The 21,738-nt window shown below is 46.8% G+C and overlaps 2 protein-coding genes across 2 annotated transcripts in view; one reads left to right on the forward strand and one right to left on the reverse strand.

Annotated features, from left to right (window-relative positions):
* Positions 1-21,738, reverse strand: part of LOC310756746 (uncharacterized protein) — a 1,375,527-nt gene that overhangs the window by 903,365 nt on the left and 450,424 nt on the right. The gene's annotated exons all lie outside the window — the stretch shown is intronic.
* Positions 8,893-20,465, forward strand: LOC310756899 (zinc finger protein RFP-like). Its single transcript, XM_083601828.1, has 7 exons — positions 8,893-9,572; positions 11,602-11,697; positions 12,889-13,119; positions 14,963-14,985; positions 15,894-16,012; positions 17,065-17,097; positions 19,240-20,465. The coding sequence occupies exons 1-7, from the start codon at positions 9,147-9,149 to the stop codon at positions 19,758-19,760; spliced, it is 1,449 nt and encodes a 482-aa protein (XP_083457954.1). The 5' UTR covers positions 8,893-9,146; the 3' UTR covers positions 19,761-20,465.

Here is a 21,738-nt window from a genome sequence, read left to right on the forward strand (position 1 = left end):
TACATGGATGTGTGGACCACATGTCTGGAGCAGCACGGGAGGACCGTCCTGAAACCATTTTGACTCCCAAACTGGCCAAATGTTTTCTCTGCAAGGAGGGAGGGGGTGAGGGAACCTTCCCATTGTCTCAGGAACTGGGTAATCACCATCTCAAAGGAATGGGCAGAGTACTAGGAAAGGCAATCAGATAAGGCATTATCAGATAACCTGGCAGACAGGAAAAACAACAACATTCAAATTTCCGTTGTAGACCACCTTTTCCGTGATGTATGTATGATGTATGGAGGGGTGGTCTTGAGCTCCAGGGCAGGGAATTTAAAATGTCTATATAAGGGCGGGCACACCTTTTGTAGCACCCTGCTTGTGGTTAACGCTTAGCTGGAATGAAATATTCAACGCAGCAATAGAGAAATTAAAATAATAATTTATTTGTCAGACAAATAAATGATAGGCACAGTGGTATATGGTTACCAAAGCTCTGCCCCCTCCAGCCCTGATGGCCAGCACTTATATTTCCTCAACCCAGGCCCCTTGCTCCTCCTTTGGCTGCCTCTGTCCAATCAGCCTGGTTGAAATTCCTATTGGCTGTAGGGTCAGTGTAACATTTGCTCCCAGCCTGTAATTCCCTTTTATGACTTTGAGAAACCTGTCTCCTGCTACTGCTATAAATCAGGGGGGCCCTTGTCCAGGAGAGCAGAAAGATAAACAACTGAAAAAAGTACTTAGCCAGCTGGTTTCTTGCCTGGCATGAAACATTTGCAAATACCGTATTTTTCGCTCTATAACACGCACCTGACCATAACACGCACGTAGTTTTTAGAGGAGGAAAACAAGGAAAAAATATTCTAAACGAAACAGTGGATGTATGATTTTTGTGGTTCATGCTGTGGCCAGACATGTGATCTGACGGTGAGTTTGGGGTAGCCCAATGCAAAAATCCTGAGGATCCATGTGGATCCATGCTTTGTAACCACGTTTTTGCGCCATTGCAGCCCCATGAAACAGTGGGTGCGTGTGTTTTTTGGTGCAGGCTGTAGCCATGGATATGCTATGTGATCTGATGGTGAATTTGGGGTGACCTAGTGCAAAAATCCTGAGGATCCATGTGGATCCGTGCTTTGTAACCACGTTTTAAGTGGGGAGGGAAGGAAAAGAACTCAAGGGACAAGGAGCACGCGTGGGGTGTGTGGAGAAGGATGCTGCTAATAATGCAGGAGAGGCTCCTCTCTGGCTTTGCTCCTTTAGAACAAGCAGGCTCTGCGTCTCTCCCTCCTCCCCGGCAAGGAAACCATGATAGTAACCACTCTGAGACAAATCAAGAAAAATTGCGACCAACACTCTCCCCCAACAAGCGCAGTGAGGTCAAAACACACACACACGCAGAGAGAGAACTGGCCCTAAAGTCACAGGGGTGCTGGGGGAGTGAACGGGAAGCAAGAAAAGGAGAAGGAGCCCTCACACACACAGAGACACACAGAGTGTCGATTCTAAAGTCGCAGGGGCGCAGGGAGAGTGAACGGAAGCAAGAGAAGGAGAAGGAGCCCTCACACAGACACAGACACACAGAGTGTCAATTCTAAAGTCGCAGGGGCGCAGGGAGAGCGCAGGGGCGCAGGGAGAGAGAACGGGAAGCAAGAGAAGGAGAAGGAGCCCTCTCTCACACACACAGAGTGTCAATTCTAAAGACGGAGGGAGAGCGCAGGGGCGCAGGGAGAGTGAACGGGAAGCAAGAGAAGGAGAAGGAGCCCTCTCTCACACACAGACACACACAGTGTCAATTCTAAAGTCGCAGGGGCGCAGGGAGAGTGAACGGAAGCAAGAGAAGGAGAAGGAGCCCTCTCACACACACACAGACACACAGAGTGTCAATCCTAAAGTCGGAGGGAGAGCGCAGGGGCGCAGGGAGAGTGAACGGGAAGCAGGAGGAGGAGAACGATAGCTCAAGCACACACACACACAGCCCCTACAGTGGCTAATCCAAAATCGGACAGCAAAAAACTGCAGGCAGGGACAGAGAGCATGGGGTTGTTTTAAAGCAGCCAACCCCGCTCTGCTTCTCTCCCTCCTCCCGGCTAGGCTGGCTGAAAAGCTTTGCTGCTACTTAGCAGCTCAGTGGGGAGGAGAGAGGAACATAGAGGACGGGGTTGTTTTAAAGCAGCCAACCCCGCTCTGCTTCTCTCCCTCCTCCCCGGCTCCGCTAGCTGACAGGAGCCGCTTACTGTTTCAAAGCGAGCCACGGACTGCTCACAACTGCAGCAGATTCCCCCGCCATCTGTAGGCATTCGCTCCATAACACGCACAGACATTTCCCCCTACTTTCTAGGAGGAAAAATCTGCGTGTTATGGAGCGAAAAATACGGTATATCTTTAAGCTCATTTTAAAATACAGGCCTTGATCAGATGCCTCACTTTGTTCTGGGTCCTCCTCCGTCCTCCTGCGTGTGAGGGGAGCACCCTGCTGCAACAGCTTTAATAAAGATCAGGCTTACTAGCTGCCTTGCTTCTCAATATTCTCTGATTGGCCTCTGTTATTTTCTCCTACCAATAGGGAACCCACTTAAGGACTCTATACGGGCTCTTGGATACCCCCATAAGGGAAGAAGGGCATATTTTGTTTACAACAGCAGCACCAAAGTGATCTCACTGGGGCGCAAGCCTGGGCAGTGTATCTGGAGGTCCTGGGCTGCCCAGACAACAAACCTCACTGATGTGCTCCAAAGGAAAGCAGAGAAAGACGTTTGGCACCAGCTTGGCTGCATGAGTTGCTGGAAGGTGACGTTGTTGACGGCCAACAGTGTCAGGGTCTCCAATCTAGATTGGTGTAGCGTTTACATTACTAGCGAGCAGACTTCAAATCCTTCATGGCTACTTCATTGCTGAATGACAAGTGACTGATCACTAGAGCTCTCCTTATCCAGACTCCACAGGGACAGTCGCTGCTCTTTTAATCAGACATGGATTTAACATTCTTCTTTTTTTACAGAGAGAGGCAATAAGGATGACTGTCCTCCGAGCCCAAAACACCTCCTAGCCTAAGGACTCCCAATGAATCTCGCCTCTTCACAACCCTCTGATGACTCGGCCAAGTGAGCAAACATGGCTGTTTGTTCCACAAATAATTTTTTTTTGGGGGGGTGAACTTCTGCATTATCAGGAAACTTCAGTGACCCACACTGAACAATTACAGTTATCAGGGAATCCTGATTATCACTGTCTACACAGTCCCTGCTCCTGCCAACCTAGCAGTTCGAAAGCACGTCAAAGTGCAAGTAGATAAACAGGTACCGCTCCAGCGGGAAGGTAAACAGTGTTTCCGTGCGCTGCTCTGGTTCGCCAGAAGTGGCTTAGTCATGCTGGCCACATGACCCGGAAGCTGTACGCCGGCTCCCTCGGCCAATAAAGCGAGATGAGCGCCGCAACCCCAGAGTCAGTCACGACTGGACCTAATGGTCAGAGGTCCCTTTACCTTTACTTTTACACCTGCCACATATTCCTGAAGGGAGTCTCTCTAACTTTGGGTTATAAGGATGCAAAAAGAGCTCTGCTGGAACAGGCCGAAGGCCTACAGTCCAACATCCTGTCCTCCCGGGGGGCCGACAACCCCCTCCCCACTTGTGATTCTCAGCAATGGGCATTCAGAGGCATCGCCCCCCCCCCCCCAAGAGCAAAGGTGGAAAACAGAGTCATCCTCCATGAACTTGTTTTAAGGCCAGCCAAATTTGTGACCTTAATTAGTTTTTGTGGCAGCAGATCCCACTGTTTAACGATGCAGTGTGTGAAGAAGTCCCTTCTCATGTCAGTCCTGAATCTTTAAAGCAGGAGTCAGCAAACTTTTTCAGCAGGGTGCCGGTCCACTGTCCCTCAGACCTTGTGGGGGGCCGGACTATATTTTTTCAGTGGTAGGGGGGTAATGAACAAATTCCTATGCCCCACAAATAACGCAGAGATGCATTTTAAATAAAAGGACACATTCTACTCATGTAAAAACATGCTGATTCCCGGACCGTCCGCAGGCCAGATTTAGAAGGTGATTGGGCCAGATAATAATAATAATAATAATAATAATAATAATAATAATAATAATAATAATTTATTATTTATACCCCGCCCATCTGGCTGAGTTTCCCCAGCCACTCTGGGCGGCTCCCAACAAGTGTTAAAAACAGTACAGTGTTAAATATTAAAAACTTCCCTGAACAGGGCTGCCTTAAGATGTCTTCTGAATGTCAGGTAGTTGTTTATCTCTTTGACATCTGATGGGAGGGCATTCTACAGGGCGGGCGCCACTACCGAGAAGGCCCTCTGTCTGGTTCCCTGTAGCCTCACTTCTCGCAATGAGGGAACCGCCAGAAGGCCCTCGGCGCTGGATCTCAGTGTCCGGGCTGAACGATGGGGGTGGAGACGCTCCTTCAGGTATACAGGACCGAGGCCATTTAGGGCTTTAAAGGTCAGCACCAACACTTTGAATTGTGCTCGGAAACGTACTGGGAGCCAATGCAGATCTCTCAGAACCGGTGTTATGTGTTCCCGGCGGCCACTCCCAGTCACCAGTCTAGCTGCCGCATTCTGGATTAATTGCAGTTTCCCGGTCACCTTCAGAGGTAGCCCCACATAGAGCGCATTGCAGTAGTCCGAGCGGGAGATAACTAGAGCATGCACCACTCTGGCAAGACAGTCCGCGGGCAGGTAGGGTCTTAGCCTGCGTACCAGGTGGAGCTGGTAGACAGCTGCCCTGAATACAGAGTTAACCAGCGCCTCCATGGACAGCTGTGAGTCCAAAATGACACCCAGGCTGTGCACCTGGTCCTTCAGGGGCACAGTTACCCCATTCAGGATCAGGGAGTCCCCCACACCTGCCCGCTCCCTGTCCCCTTGGCCATCTGGCCCCTGGGCCTTAGTTTGCCTACCCATGCTTTAAAGGTATTTTTTAGCCTGGTGGTGGGAGCGGGAGCAGTCAGGGCAGGCATCGGCTGTGGCCCTTGCCATAGCACAGTGGCCCCCGGCAGCTGCCAAAGAATGTCAGGTGTCAGCAGCACCCAGAGCTCTTCTCAAACTGCAAGCATCACCCAGCAGATTTCACCAGCCTCCTTTACCTGGCTCTGGTTCCTGCAAGAACATCTTTTCTCCTTTTTCTGATTGGAACACAAGGTCCAGTTTGGGAATCAGAAGCCCCTCTGGGGATGGGAAGAGAGAGAGAGAGGGAGAGAGAGAGAATTATTATTATTTGCAGAATCTGGATCCAAGTAATATTCCTGGAATTTAGTCTTTCTGGACAATGGACACATTCCTTTTCAACATTTTCATCCCCCTTCTTAAAAAAAATGAAAAAAGCAAGAGATGAATATGAAAACAACAACAGAAAATTAAACAGTTATATACTGCTGTGCTATAACTCGTATTTATTTCTTAGTTGATTGACATGCAGAACAGGGCTTATGAAGTAGTGATATTTATTTTGGTTTGTGGTTTTCAATGGGTATAGACTTATGGACTAAGTTGTTGCATTTTTATCTCCTTAGAATCATAGAATCATAGAGTTGGAAGAGACCACAAGGGCCATCGAGTCCAACCCCCTGCCAAGCAGGAAACACCATCAGAGCACTCCTGACATATGGTTGTCAAGCCTCTGCTTAAAGACCTCCAAAGAAGGAGACTCCACCACACTCCTTGGCAGCAAATTCCACTGTCGAACAGCTCTTACTGTCAGGAAGTTCTTCCTAATGTTTAGGTGGAATCTTCTTTCTTGTAGTTTGGATCCATTGCTCCGTGTCCGCTTCTCTGGAGCAGCAGAAAACAACCTTTCTCCCTCCTCTATGTGACATCCTTTTATATATTTGAACATGGCTATCATATCACCCCTTAACCTCCTCTTCTCCAGGCTAAACATGCCCAGCTCCCTTAGCCGTTCCTCATAAGGCATCGTTTCCAGGCCTTTGACCATTTTGGTTGCCCTCCTCTGGACACGTTCCAGTTTGTCAATGTCCTTCTTGAACTGTGGTGCCCAGAACTGGACACAGTACTCCAGGTGAGGTCTGACCAGAGCAGAATACAGTGGCACTATTACTTCCCTTGATCTAGATGCTATACTCCTATTGATGCAGCCCAGAATTGCATTGGCTTTTTTAGCTGCCGCGTCACACTGTTGGCTCATGTCAAGTTTGTGGTCAACCAAGACTCCTAGATCCTTTTCACATGTAGTGCTCTCAAGCCAGGTGTCACCCATCTTGTATTTGTGCCTCTCATTTTTTTTGCCCAAGTGCAATACTTTACATTTCTCCCTGTTAAAGTTCATCTTGTTTGTTTTGGCCCAGTTCTCTAATCTGTCAAGGTCATTTTGAAGTGTGATCCTGTCCTCTGGGGTGTTAGCCACCCCTCCCAGTTTGGTGTCATCTGCAAATTTGATCAGGATGCCCTTGAGTCCATCATCCAAGTCGTTGATAAAGATGTTGAATAAGATAGGGCCCAAGACAGAACCCTGTGGCACCCCACTAGTCACTCTTCTCCAGGATGAAGAGGAACCATTGATGAGCACCCTTTGGGTTCGGTCAGTCAGCCAGTTACAAATCCACTGAGTGGTAGCATAGTCAAGACCGCATTTTACCAGCTTCTTTACAAGAATATCATGGGGCACCTTGTCAAATGCCTTGCTGAAATCAAGGTAGGCTACATCCACTGCGTTCCCTTCATCTACCAGGCTTGTAATTCTGTCAAAAAACGAGATCAGGTTCGTCTGACATGACTTATTTTTCAGAAATCCATGCTGACTATTGGTGATCACAGCATTCCTTTCTAGGTGCTCACAGACTGTTTGCTTAATGATCTGCTCCAGAATCTTCCCTGGTATTGATGTCAGACTGACTGGGCGGTAATTATTTGGGTCCTCTCTTTTCCCCTTTTTGAAAATAGGGACAACATTTGCCCTCCTCCAGTCTGCCGGGACTTCGCCTGTTCTCCAGGAATTCTCAAAGATGACTGCCAGTGGTTCTGAAATCACATCTGCCAGTTCTTTTAATACTCTTGGATGCAGTTCATCTGGCCCTGGAGACTTGAATACATCTAGACTAGCCAAGTATTCTTGTACTATCTCCTTAGTTATTCTGGGCTGTGTTTCCTCTGCTGAATCATTTGCTCCAAATTCTTCAGGTCGGGCATTGTTTTCTTTATCGGAGAAGACTGAGGCAAAGAAGGCATTGAGGAGTTCAGCCCTTTCTGTGTCCCCTGTTTGCATTTCACCATCTTCTCCTCTGAGTGACCCCACTGTTTCTTTGTTCTTCCTTTTGCTACGAACATACCCATAAAAGCCTTTTTTGTTGCTTTTAACCTCTCTAGCAAGCCTGAGTTCATTCTGTGCTTTAGCTTTTCTGACTTTGTGTCTACACGTGCTGGCTATTTGTTTGAATTCCTCTTTGGTGGTTTCCCCCCTTTTCCATTTTTTGTACACATCCTTTTTTAATCTTAACTCAGTTAAAAGTTCTTTAGATAGCCACCCTGGCTTCTTTAGGCACCTTCCATGTTTCCGTCTCATTGGTATTGCCTGAAGTTGTGCTTTTACTATCTCCCTCTTAACAAACTCCCAGCCATCATGAACTCCCTTTCCTTTTAGTATTACTGTCCATGGGATCTCACCAAGCACTTCCCTAAGTTTTATGAAGTCGGCTTTCTTAAAGTCGAGAAATTGACTTTCCTTATATGGGGCACCTTGTCAAATTTCCTTATAAAGTCGAGAAATTATTCCTTATATAAGAATAAAAAATAAAAATAAACAGAGTGACTAGTGGGGTGCCACAGGGTCCTGTCTTGGGCCCGGTCTTATTCAACATCTTTATCAACGACTTGGATGATGGACTCAAGGGCATCCTGATCAAATTTGCAGATGACACCAAACTGGGAGGGGTGGCTAACACCCCAGAGGACAGGATCACACTTCAAAACGACCTTGACAGATTAGAGAACTGGGCCAAAACAAACAAGATGAACTTTAACAGGGAGAAATGTAAAGTATTGCACTTGGGCAAAAAAAAATGAGAGGCACAAATACAAGATGGGTGACACCTGGCTTGAGAGCAGTACATGTAAAAAGGATCTAGGAGTCTTGGTTGATCACAAACTTGACATGAGGCAACAGTGTGACGCGGCAGCTAAAAAAGCCAATGCAATTCTGGGCTGCATCAATAGGAGTATAGCATCTAGATCAAGGGAAGTAATAGTGCCACTGTATTCTGCTCTGGTCAGACCTCACCTGGAGTACTGTGTCCAGTTCTGGGCACCACAGTTCAAGAAGGACACTGACAAACTGGAACGTGTCCAGAGGAGGGCAACCAAAATGGTCAAAGGCCTGGAAACGATGCCTTATGAGGAACGGCTAAGGGAGCTGGGCATGTTTAGCCTGGAGAAGAGGAGGTTAAGGGGTGATATGATAGCCATGTTCAAATATATAAAAGGATGTCACATAGAGGAGGGAGAAAGGTTGTTTTCTGCTGCTCCAGAGAAGCGGACACGGAGCAATGGATCCAAACTACAAGAAAGAAGACTCCACCTAAACATTAGGAAGAACTTCCTGACAGTAAGAGCTGTTCGACAGTGGAATTTGCTGCCAAGGAGTGTGGTGGAGTCTCCTTCTTTGGAGGTCTTTAAGCAGAGGCTTGACAACCATATGTCAGGAGTGCTCTGATGGTGTTTCCTGCTTGGCAGGGGGTTGGACTCGATGGCCCTTGTGGTCTCTTCCAACTCTATGATTCTATGAGATTGTTTTCATAAACAGTATCCCAGCAGAGTGTATTTAAATCATTCAGTACACACAGATGTACATGCGTGGATACATACATTCACCCAAAGGACACATTTTTATTGTTTATGGGACACAACCTAGCCAAAATGAAGCATCTTAATTAAAATGTTATGAATACCACAATTTACTAGGTACGTCTGTGTTTCTGTGTAATCGAAAGCATGGGAAGCAATCAAGGAGCATTAGCTGCTACTTGAGAAAACATTCAGCAAATGCAAAGACCTGGGGACATTTAAAAAAGAAAAAGAAAAAGATCACGTGGTTACTGAGTTTCTGAGTCATTTCCAGGAAGGGAAACTCCCAGTAGCTGAAAACTGAGAAAAGGAAACTTAACTCTGGTCTTCAGAGCGAAAGAGCCATGGCTGCTGCAGGGGGTCACATCCAGCGTCTCCACGATGAAGCCACTTGCTCCATCTGCCTGGACTATTTTAAGGATCCAGTGATCATCCCAGAGTGTGGGCACAATTTCTGCCGATCCTGCTTGATCCAGAGCTGGGGGGAATCGGAGGCAGAGGCTTCCTGCCCTCAGTGCAGAGAAAGAGTCCAGAGAAGGAGCCTCATCCCCAACCGGCAACTGGCTAATATGGTGGAAATAGCCCAGAATCTCAGCCTTCAAGAGGGAAAGGAGGAAGGAGGGAAAGGAGGAGTCTGCGAGGAGCACCAGGAGCCCCTCAAGCTCTTCTGCAAAGTCCACGAAGCCCCCATCTGCCTGGTGTGTGACAAATCAAAGGAACATGAAAATCACAAGGTGATTCCTCTGAAGGAGGCTTTGGAGGAATACAAGGTAGGAGATCCCTGGATCTTGAGGGGGAGAAATAGCTGTGGATTCTTCTTGGGAAGTTTCCTTTTTAATTCTCCAAAGTAGGCATGACATGAATTGGTGGTTGTTTATTTTAGGAGTCATTCTGCAAAGAAACAGAAAAGATGATTGTAACTTTAAGAACTTTTTCTGTGAGTTCTGGGTGTGGTTTTCTAGGCTGAAGAGGTACAGCTGTGATGAGTACAAAAGGAGAAGTTGCAGTTTGAATTTGCCTGCAGAGAGAGAACACCCACATGCATTGTGTTTGTTGTTTTTGTATAGCTGTAACAAAACCTTTGTTTGAGTGTTTTACACCAGTCTGATTCTGTCTGCCACCAGAAGAAAAACCGCCTCTAACAGTTTATTATGTAAAAAGCAGCCAAGAGGAAGCCTGAGGACTCCTGGGAGGAGGGAGTTGAAGTCTTTCTCTCTGCCAGGGTGTCAAAGGGATTTTCCCTTGAAATACTCACAGCAGCTTGAAAGATTTGTACTGGGACCGTGGGAGGGAGAGAAAGGGTTAACCTCAATCACATCCCCCAGCAAGGTTGCTTTGTACATATGAAGAACACTGCAAATGTAACTTGCACATACACAACTAAGTACATGTCTCTTTTGGCTAGCAGGATCCCTCCTCAATGCCCTGCAAAGCAGAGAGCAGCAAGGGATCAGCTGGGGGGGAATGGTGGCCAGGAATTGACCAAATGGTGCAGGATCCTCCCCCCAAGTAACTGTTGGAAGCAGATTTAGGAGTGGGGGTGGTGGAAGCTCCTACTGGTGTGGAGCACGCTCATTCTGGGGTTGCTGTGGGGCCTGTGCAATGATGTTTCAGGCGGGGTGTGGGTGTGTGTTGAGGATCTCCTTCCATCCCAAATAGTAAAGGACTCCGTGGTTCCAGAGTAGCATCTGCAAAGACTAGGGGGAAAGATGACTTTTCCATGACAACTCAGAATGGGACCTGTGCTATTATAGTGTATATAAAAAAATAAAATTCTCATTCTGGACCCTGCCTTAGCCCTTCCTCCTCCTCCTCTTCCCACTTCTCCCTGGGACCTCAAGATGAGAAGTCAGGCTGGGACTATCCGCAGAGAAGTTCAAAGGAGCAAGCATGGCTGCCTCTGCTCTTCTCCAGACTACTTACAGTGGTACCTTGGGTTAAGAACTTAATTTGTTCTGGAGGTCTGTTCTTAACCTGAAACTGTTCTTAACCTGCTGGCACGTGATTTCCGTTCTCATCCTGAGGTAAAGTTCTCAACCCAAGGTACTACTTCTGGGTTAACGGAGTTTGTAACCTGAAGTGTTTGCAACCGGAGGTGCCACTGTAGTTGCACTAGATAACTTTCCCATCCCAGTTCTGCCGTGCTTTTCAACCCGTGTGCTGTGGCACCTGGGGTGCCCTGAATGAAGCTCAAGGGTGCTGCTGGCAACACTGGCCTCTGTCCCTCTTTCCTTCCCTCCCTCCTCGGATGCCATAGCTGCCTCCCAAAGGCTTGCGCAGCTCTTTGTTGCAGCAGCCCTGGCTACAAGCTCCGCTGGCGAATGGTGCCTCTGGGGCTGGCCAGGGGGTGTTGGCTGCTAGGAGCTGAGGCGCCCTCGGAGGAAGCAAGCAAACAGGCAAGGGAACCTTGCTGTTGGGAAGGGACAGACAAGTCCCTGTGGGGCAGCGTGAGAAGGCACCTCTCTTTGGGACAGCTCAGAGACCAAGAGGAGGACTCCTAAGGAGAGGGGAGAGGAGGCTGAGAGAGCCCTCCACAAGGGAGGGTGTTCGAGAAAGGGTGAGGGGCTGCAAGCTCTGCAAGCAAGGGGGGACCTAACTGGGATCCCGAGTCCCACAGGGACACCGCAGAAAGAAGGTAGTTGGTCCAGGGAGCCTTAGACCCAAAAATGTTGTACTTTTATTTCCTCTAGTAAAGTACTTCACTATTATAGCAAGGCCACTGGAGCCATGAAGCCTGTATAATATTAATCTTCTCTCTATGTGTCTCTATCAAACCTGAGTTTTTCCTTTTCTCTTTAGGGAATGATCTGTAGCCACCTGGAGATTCTGAGGAAAGAGAGAGAGGAAATTCTGGCCTATCAAGCAGCCCTGGACAAGGAAAGCAAAGACCTCCTGGTAAGTTACAGATAGGTAGCCGTGTTGGTCTGCCATAGTCAAAACAAAATTTTTTTTTTCCTTCCAGTAGCACCTTAAAGACCAACTAAGTTAGTTCTTGGTGTGAGCTTTCGTGTGCATGCACACTGTATCTGAAGAAGTGTGCATGCACACGAAAGCTCATACCAAGAACTAACTTAGTTGGTCTTTAAGGTGCTACTGGAAGGAAATTTTTTTTTTGTTTTGCTCCTGGTAAGTGCCACTCTTATTACTAGTGAGGGAACAGGCACTTGAAGAGTCGAGTCAGGACTGAGGAGGGATGGGGAAATCTGCCCATTTCAGCTTCTTCCTCTTTCTCCTTTTCCATATCAGTTTGTTTATTCATTTATTATTCTGAAAATGAATTAGATATTAGGGTGGCTACCTCCTTGTATAAATATTTTGAAATGTACTTTACCTTCATAAATACATTTTTTGTGAACATTACCTGGCTTGTTCAACCTTGAAAAATTCAGAGGTGTGAATTTCAAAAGATTGCTCTGTTTCATTCTCCATATTTTTCCAGCAATAGCGAATTAGGTAAGTTCACCTTTGAATGCAGCTAAATTGAGTTTATTTCCCATTGTCATTTATTATGTTAAAAAGCAGTCAAAGAGAAGCCAGAGAACTTGTGAGCTGAGAGGGTGTAAGCAGGTCAATTCAACTCCTGATTTACCATAAATCTTACTAAAGAATTGTCTTTCTAAATGTGTGCTCTCCTTCATCTTTAGGAAACTCAGGCCGTTTTGAACCTTTATAGAAAACAAGGGAGCTATGGGGATGAACTCTGCACTTTGTCCTCCTCCTCCTCTGTTTCTGGTGCCTTCCTACACCTAAATGGAACCAGCCTAAACTGAGGGGTGTTTTATGTCCATGAATGTTCTCTGAACAATTTAGAACTCTGGTTATGCCATGCCCCAAAACATGCAGGGAACATCCATGGCTATGAAAAAAGCTCCTTCCTTTAGGTTGTAGCCCTCTGCAAAATAGAAATCAACAGAAACAGCAATGGGGAGGGCCTCCCCTCAAAATAAAGGTTTACTTCTTTAGTAACTGGACGTTTCATGTCTCTGAAAAATCAGAAGTGTCCTTCCTGTGGAATTCTCAAAATTCTCTTCCTGATGTTTTGAAGGCTGAGCACCTTCCACACTGAGACCTCCTCTTTTCTTGCAGAAGTTAACAGAAATGGAGAGGCTGAAGGCTGTGGAGAAGTTCAGAGAACTGCGCCAGTTCCTGGAAGAACAAGAGAAACGTCTGCTGAATGATGTGGAAGAGGTGGAGAAGGAGATTGGAGGGAGAAGGGATGAGCAGCTGGCCAGACTCTCCAGGAAACTCTCCTCTCTTGAGAGGATCATCCAGGAGATGGAGGAGAAGAGTCAGCAGCCAGCGAGTGAATTCCTGCAGGTAAGATGGTGGCAGGAACAGCCCAAGGCTCCAGGAAAAGGCTGCATCCAATCCTTTATGTGCCCCTTTCATGCATGCAAGGAGTGCAGGGACTCAGTTGATGGAGCCTCTAGTCAGGTTTGTTATGGACAGAAATACCTAAGAGACGTGGAATGCTTAACTGACCTGAATGGAGACTAGAAATTTTTGATGGAACAGGAGCTCATCTTCTGCTCTTTGCTGATGCTTTGTCTCCGAATGCCTTTCAGCTATGTGGGGCTTCGTCTAGGATGCGTTCAGGCCTCCTTCTGACATGAGCCAGTCTCTTGACCAAGCTTCTCTTCCCGTTTCCTCCATGATGTCTGGGTTGTTCTCCTTCACAATGGATCCAGATCAGCCCAAAATGGTGCTCAGTCACAGTGACCAAAGAGCAAGACAGAGGGACTCATCCAGACTGCTGCTTGTCCCACCCCTTTCCTCCAGGAAAGCCCGCTGTTTACTGCTGAATTAGAGCAAACCTTAGCCAGGTTTTCTCCAGACTGACGTTTGCTTTGATGTTGCACTAAGGAGGAGGTTTTTCCTGAGGGAAAGCGGCTGGGCAAAGGCAAAACCCCTTGGACTCGTGTTTTCTGGGCACAGGAAAAGCAGAAGTGTGGATGAGCCCAAAGAAACACTGAGCTGTTTTATTACCCCTTTGGAGGCATTTTATGCTGCAGGTGCTTTTTTAATTTCCAGGTGGAAAACAGAAATTGAAATTTGGGGACTGGGACAGTGCCCTGGCAGGATTATCCTGTAGGCTTACTTACGTCTGAATTGCACAATGCAAACTGCATTAAAGTTAATAAATTATAATCTAAGACAAGAGATGGAGTGGAATCTTCTGTTGAATCTGTCAGGGGACTGCCATCGGAACAGGGGAGGGAGGCAGGGGGCCGCTGGGATACCGAGAGCCTCCAGAAATCTTGAGGAGCAGTTCCTCTTCCAGCCGTGGGCAAAGCCAAACCTCCAGTGGAGAAGAGAGGGAAGGGGATGGCGGAGCAAGGAAAGGGCTGGAGGATGCTGCCAAAAGCCCCAGCGCCTCAGATCGGCCCAAAATGTTGCTCAGTCACAGTGACCAAAGAGCAAGACAGAGGGACACATCCAGACTGCTGCTTGTCCCACCCCTTTCCTCCAGGAAAACCCACTGTTTACTGCAGAATTAGAGCAAACCTCAGCCAGGTTTTCTCCGGATTGACGTTTGCTTTGATGTTGCACTAAGGAGCAGGTTTTTCCTGAGGGAAAGCGGCAGGGCAAAGGCAAAACCCCTTGGACTCGTGTTTTCTGGGCACAGGAAAAGCAGAAGTGTGGATGAGCCCAAAGAAACACGGAGTTGTTTTATTACCCCGTGGGAGGCATTTTATGCTGCAGGTGCTTTTTTTAATTTCCAGATGGAAAACAGAATTTGAAATTTGGGGACTGGGGCAGTGCCCTGGCAGGATTATCCTGTAGGCTTACTTATGTCTGAATTCCACAATGCAAACTGGATTAAAGTTAATAAATTATAATCTAAGACAAGAGATGTAGTGGAATCTTCTATTGAATCCATAAATGTGAAATTCCCTTAAATGCTGATGGATGTTCATAAGGATTAAAAATAATCATTGCAAACTGATTTGGAAATGTGAAGAACTTGATATTGGAAAAATTCATAATTTCAGAATGGAAAAATAAAAGCTGTGAGAAACCAAAACTGGCTGATTCAGCCATTCGTATCCAAAACCTTGGCATGTGCCAGGCAGACTGACATCCGAGGGCCAGGGTCTGAAGGGGTCTTCCTAGTGTGGCCTGTGGTGTGCAGTGAATTCCCTTCTCTTTTTCCCTCTAGGATGTGAGAAGGACCTTGCAGAGGTAAGTGGATCTGGCTCATTTCCATTAGCATCACTCTTTGAAGCTGAGATGCAAGAACCTCAGACATGGCCCTCCAGAGGCTGCAGGGGGGGAGACTGTAGGACTCACTCCCTGAGGCACCTCACAGGTGAAAGTAGAGCCCCCTCTTCTGAACTTTGGGGGGTGAACTTGTAGCCCCCCAATTCTCTCTCTAAGGTTCAAGGTCAGCTGCCTCCTCCCTCCCTCCCCACATCACTTCACAAAGGGATGGGGGCTCTTTTCTTTTTGGTCATTTCAAACAACTAGAAGAGAAAGTCCCAAAGATGCTTGGGAAGAGCTTATGACATATTTCAGTGTCCAACTAGAAGGCAACTAGAAGAAATCTGGTAACTCAGCCCCTTTGAGTCACTTAGGGACGGAAGGTCTGTTGGTCTAGAATGGGTGGGTTCTTTTTCTTGGGAGCGTTTCCACTGTGAGAGGCTGAAGGTGGTCTTGAGTGGGGGGGTGAAAGTCTAGTTGTTTGATGCCTCTGGAGGGAGAGTCCCATGGGGCATGGAGTTGTGCCCTTCCTGGGTGAGAGAGGGGGTCATATCCTCTGGGGAGGCTCAGAGAGGGAGGGGTTGCAGGCATTCCACTTCAGGGATTTGGTTCTTAAGTCCTGGGACTTAAGTTATGGGGCAGCATTGTTTGAAGCCATGGGAGTCCTCCGGTGGTGTCACTTGGGGTTACATCTTGTCCCTTGTGCTGTCTAGCATCCTTACGAAGCCACTGACAGCCGTCCTCAGGGGTTTTGGACTGAGGTCTCATCTGTGGTGGAAATAAACCTGTTGGGAAATAAACTTCCACTTTGTTTGTCTTATTGAAATCGCCTGCAATAATTAGGGAGATGGGGCCACAATGGGGCCATTCATTGTTTTCCTTTTCACCAGGTATGAGGAAAGAGGGAGTCCAGAGAAGCCACTGGCTTTCCCTCCAGAACTGAGGAACAGGATCTTGGAATCGTGTGATCGAAATCACCTTGTGGAGGATGCAATGAAACAATGGAAAGGTAATGAAAAATGGCTGCCAGGATTTCACACTGGGAATTCTGCTACTTCTTCAGAACTGAACATGCCAGGCTCTTATTGCATGGAATTGAGTAACCCCAGGATACCTTCCTTCTTGGTGCTCCAGCCTTCATTTCCTGTCCCCCAGAATGGCCCATGTATATTGTGACGCTGGATCCTGTAAAGAAAGCCTCAACCAGAGTGTAGAGCAAAGTTAGGATTTTTTTCATTCAATGTGCATCTGTTTACAGTTATACAAAACCTCCTTTTCCTTGTCTGCACAATCTGAGTTTGTCCTTTTGAAGGATCTCCTGCTCTGAATGGAGTCAAAGGGCATTAAGAAGCCCCCAGTTCCCCCTCTGCCTCCTGCTCAGGCTTGTTTCTCAGCCGTGGAGCCAAGGCCTGAGCCGCCTCCTCCTCAGACGTCCCCCTGCAGCTGCCATATCTAGGGCTTCAGCCTTCAAGATCTCCTGAGAGTTCCCCCATTGAGAGTGGAAGCAAGAGCACATGAGCCCCAAAGGGAACAATTATGCTTGTGAAGAACCTTAAAGACTTGTAGAAGGTTTGTGAGGAAGGGCTTCCTTTTGCCTGAGAGCTCTGCCAATCCTCCCTCATCAAACTTCACTTCTCCTTACGTTTCACAATGTTGTTTTTAGTTGTTCTCTCTCCCCCCCCCCCCTTTACTTGGGGAAGATGTTAAGGCTGCCTCCATCTCCCCTCTGCATCCTTTTACGGGATTCCTATTGCTCTGCCTCCCCTCCAGTCCAAGAATGTAGAGCCCAATTTCAGGGACAAAGTTCAGAGACCAGCAGGATTCATGCTGAATGTTTTTATTTTGCTATTTGTAAGCTTGCTTTATTATAGCTGTGTTTTAAAGCTTTAGCTATTTTCATAGATTCTTCCTATGATTTTCTTGTTTTTAATTATTTTTCTACTATTTAATAATAATACTAGAATTTAAGGATGCTACATTATGAAGTGTTAATTTTGTACGGAGATTTATTTCAGGTGGAAGAGTGTTGCCCTTACACTTTATATCTTTCTGCTTCCTCAGATGCTCTGCTATTCAGTGAGCAGATTCAGAAAGGTAAATTTCCAGGAGAGGAACAATTTGACTGGAGGGGTGGGGACTGATATTTCATGGGTGTTGAACCGTCTGCTCTGCAGACTTTGGGACCCCCATCAATGGCGTCACTCAGGGAAACAGTCCTCTAGTGCTGTTTGGGTTCTTTGTCTGTCCCATGAATGAACTGGGAGAGAGGTTGAAGGCTTGGACTGGGGGCAGAGCTTGTCCCTGCGACGAACCTGCACACCAGTCTGAGTTCCATTCCTGCCTATAGACCAGTGGTGGCAAACCTTTTATGGACCCAGTGCCCAAACTGCAACCCAAAACCCACTTATTTTTCACTAAGTGCCAACACGGCAATTTAACCTGAATACTGAGGTTTTAGTTTAGATAGAAACAACTCATACATTAACACCTTTGGTTTTAAAAGAAAAACACAATAACAGAGCTTTCAGTGATACAAACAACTTTTTATTGAAATGTAAAAGTTTGTATTTGGCATGCTTTTGAACAATTAATATGATTTTTGCTGTTGTATGCATGTTGATAATTTGTCTAACCTTGGCTCATAGTTCGTAAGTTTGAGGGCAATACATGCAGCACTCAAGTCTTCTGTTAGTCTGTTTCTGGTGTAAGATTTGGTATAATTCAAAGCTAAAAACAGCTGCTCACAAGCATAAGATGATCCAAACAAAGTAAGGAAAGCAATCCCAAGTACTTTCATTGATTTAAAATTATTTGGCAGACAATTCCACAAGGATTTCATTTTCAGAACTAACTGTGCTGTCTTTTGTCATTCTTTCTATCTTGTCAGGTGTCTCACGCAGGTCACAGAATTTATTTTTCCAGATAGACTATTATCCTGGTATCCCCCTCAATTTTATAGATTTTGCTTTATTTCATAAAATTTATATACTGTTTGATTGTGGGGAAAAGCACAGAGCATTAGACTCAGATCTAAGGCACCCGGCTAAACTAATCTGCAGCAGAGAATCGCAACAGAGCAGCATCTTAAGCTAGCGACATCCTGCATAAAACCCTTCTCTTGTGGCTGAACTAAAAGGACACTGACTCAGCTACAAGATCTTGGCGAAGGAGTCTGGGAGGGCAAGAGTTAACATCCCCCTGCCGTTAATGAGAGTCCATATGTGCATGTTTAACAGTTTAATAAATCTTTCTGTGCACAAACATGTGAACGTGAGTCCAAATACTTTCATGTGGCAAGCGAGGGAGCAATATGTATTATTGTTATTTTGTTGTTGAAAATTAAGAACATTGCTACTAGCAATAAAGCACAGCTTCGAAAGCCAACATAGAGTAGGGGTATTTCAAATGAGTCATCGTAGCACTCCATGGTTAAAAGTCAAAGTTGGCAAATGTGTCCTCTTTTTTTGCTTTTCAAAATAACCCTACACTTGCCTATCGTAACTGTCTTAGCCCCTAACTTTTGAGTTACTCCTCCTTCTCCCAGGGAACTAGTCTTATGGTATATATTAAATCCAAAAGAGAAGCATGGAATAAGCAGTCCTTTGTAAAATTGCCCTGCCATCTGCCTCCTCTTCCTTGGCGGCAAGGCCTAAACTTCCAAGATGGTAGAGAGGAAGGAAAGGAGAGATCAAGTGGGTGAGAGAGATGGGGAGCAGGAATAAACAGGCTCCCCATTTAACACCATTTTCACTTGTGGGCACGAGGGCCCAGAACGTGACCCCCACGAAAGTGAGGGGAGGCCTATATGTGGTTTTATGTTGTAGTTTTATGCTGTGAACCACCCTGACCTATGGATGAAGGGCAGGAATCAAATGTGATATTATTATTATTAATAATTATTACAGGGGGGTCTTCATCTCCCAGCCCAATCAAGAGTTCCCCAAAGGCCAGTTTCCACAGAGATTGTCAGAGGAAAGCAGCTTCTCTCCTCTCCTGCCTCCTCCAATTCTCCTCTCTTTCCCCTTAGATAACACAGAAGAGATGAGTAAAAGGTTTCCTGGGTAGTTTTTCCTCTTAGAAAATGCCTGGGTTGAGAGGAGGGTCTCAGTCTAGCATGTGATGCAAAGAAATCCCCTTGATCTGAAAGGGAATTCGGTTTTTTTAAATGAAGATGTCAATTTCTGTCTCTCAGCTGACTCTGCCTAATCTTCTCTTTCCCTCATTTCTCCCCAACAGCAAATGTCACTCTGGATCCAGACACAGCCCATCCTGAACTCATCCTGTCCGAGGATCAGAAAAGCGTGAGAAGGGGAGACACACCTCAAGCCCTGCCTGATAATCCTGAGAGATTCAGCTTCTTCTCTTGTGTGTTGGGACGTGAGGGATTCACAACAGGCAGACATTTCTGGGAAGTGACTGTGGGAAGTGGGGAATATTGGGCTTTGGGGGTCGCCAGGAAGTCTGTGAGGAGAAAGGGCTTCTTCTTCTTATTCCCTGAGGAGGGGATCTGGGCTTTGGGGAAGACGGGAGGGAAGTACTTGGCCTGCATCTCCCCTGATCCCTCTCTTCTGTCCCTGAGGGAGAAGCCCAGGAGGATCCGGGTGACTCTGGACTATGAAGGGGGACGTGTGTCCTTTTCTGACGCTGACTCAGGAGCCGAACTCTACACGTTCTCAGGAGCCTCGTTCTCTGGAGAGACCCTCCTCCCTTTCTTTCGTCTGGGGGGAAATTATAAAACCCACCTCAGGATCTCCTGAGGAGACTAAATCTGCCTCTCAGGCCCAGCAGGAGTTTCTCTCCAGACCAGAGTGACTGACGTAAAAAACATTTACCCGCCAAGAGCAGGTTGGGCAGTTTTCCAAGGGCCCTTTGAGAGGATTCATTCCAGTCAAAATCAGCAGAAATAACAAAACAAAAACGGGTTGCTCTTGCTTTGCATTTTCCTTCCTTTCCCCAGAATTCCCTCTGCAGCTTACTTCTTAAAGAGACAGTCACACTTTCAGGAGTCCTAATAAATTTTCTCACCTTCAATCTTGTTTTCCTTTTCAAATGTCTGATTTGGCAGAGGATGAGACTCTTAATCCCAGGGTTGTGGGTCTGAGCCCCACGTTGGGCAAATGTTTCCTGCACTGCAGGGGGTGAGACTAGAGGACCCTCAGGACCCGTCGCAACTCCGCAATTCTAGGAAACCTTCCTCTCCCCACAAGACCTTATGCAGCTGTGAAAATGCATGCATCATTGGATTAATAGAGGACAAAAAAATGAACCCCTTCACCCACATCAGGCAGCAGACCTCCTTGCTCTGGAGACCTCAGACGGGAAGAAAATGTAAAAGAAATTGAACAAGGCGTCAGCTTCAAATATCCTCTGCAAATAGAGCCTCACCTTCTTTACACTTGGTCAGAAATAAACCCCATTGACTTGAGTGGGGCTTCTGCCCTGTTATAAATGTGTTTAAGGTTGATGCATTGACGTTCCTTATTTACAAGCTGAATTCTGTACTGCATATCGGGGGCATCAAATGGGGTGTCCTCTGGATAGTGCTGGACTCTCAATCTAAGGGTCACCAGCTTGAGCATCACATTGAAAATAGCATGCGGGCAGAATTTCATGTCTTTTGAAAATAGTGTCTGGGCAGAATTTTAAAAAATCGGTTTAAATGTCTGGAAAAATCCGGACATATGGCAGCTCGAATCAGCAGTGTTGTGGTTTTTTTGGCAAATTTCCTTAAAAAATAGCTTTAAAACATTCTCTTTTTTTGCAGGGAGATCTTGCTCAACAACATCTGTGTCTGGTAGAGTTGAGCCAAACATCCCCCACTCAGGTTCTGCTGTCCCGGAAAACGCCATTTAAAGATGGACGCCCAAGACCCCACACATGCTCCCACTCCTGATATTGCAATGCCAAGCCTTGCAAAATCACAGCCCCCAGTCCCATCCCTAAGCAGCTGCTGAGAGACAGTGTAGTGTAGTGGTTAGAGTGTGGGACCAGGACCTGGGAGGCCAGGGTTCAAATCCCCACTCGGGCATGAAGCTCACTGGTGACTTTGAGCCAGTCCCGGGCTCTCTGCCTAGCCCACCTCACAGGGTGGTTGTTCTGGGGTTATAAGAGGAAGGGGAGAACCTGGAGCTCCTTGGCGTAAAGGTGGGATATAAAGCACTCCATTGTGGGCCCAATTTTATGGAACTCCCTTCCAGGTTGTGGTCAGACGGGCCCTTCTCCCTGTTGAACTTACTGAAGACATCATCATCATCACCATCATCCTAGCAGGCTTATTTTATAATTTCCACTCTTTTTCATTGTACGGAATACTTTGCGCACTGCTTAGAGACAATGGCAATCAAGCTGTATAGAAATGGTTGAGACAAATTAAACGGGGCTGGGAAGTTGCTTAGTGATGCGGCAAATGCACTCTGCACATGCTCAGGTGTGCTTTGATCCTTAGCTCGTCATTACATTCACCCTGCTCAAGGGAACACCTCACTTACCTTCAGCCATTTCCAGTCCCTCAGGAGGAAGCAAGGAACAGGGGTGAATTGGGAGCGTCGTTCCGTTGGCTGTGAGGGACAGATGAGAGGAAGACGACTGGCTCAGGGACAGGGCACAAGCATTGCAGGAAGATCCCGCTCTCCATCCCTGGCACCTCCAGTTAAAAAGCAGCCAGGTAGCAGATGATGGCAAAAGTCCTCTGCTGCAAGACCCCCTGAGAGATGCCACCAATCAAGAGGGAAACCC

The sequence above is a fragment of the Podarcis filfolensis genome, assembly GCF_964270895.1.
Source record: "Podarcis filfolensis genome assembly, chromosome: 2".
In the NCBI taxonomy this organism is placed as follows: Eukaryota; Metazoa; Chordata; class Lepidosauria; order Squamata; family Lacertidae; genus Podarcis; species Podarcis filfolensis.

Excerpts from the sequence above, each read along its gene's own strand:
- LOC310756899 (XM_083601828.1), top strand. The coding sequence starts at position 9,147 with ATGGCTGCTGCAGGGGGTCACATCCAGCGTCTCCACGATGAAGCCACT. Across the intron at positions 11,698-12,888 it reads AGGAAAGCAAAGACCTCCTG|AAGTTAACAGAAATGGAGAG; the intron begins GTAAGTTACAGA and ends CTTTTCTTGCAG. Across the intron at positions 13,120-14,962 it reads CAGCGAGTGAATTCCTGCAG|GATGTGAGAAGGACCTTGCA; the intron begins GTAAGATGGTGG and ends TTTTCCCTCTAG.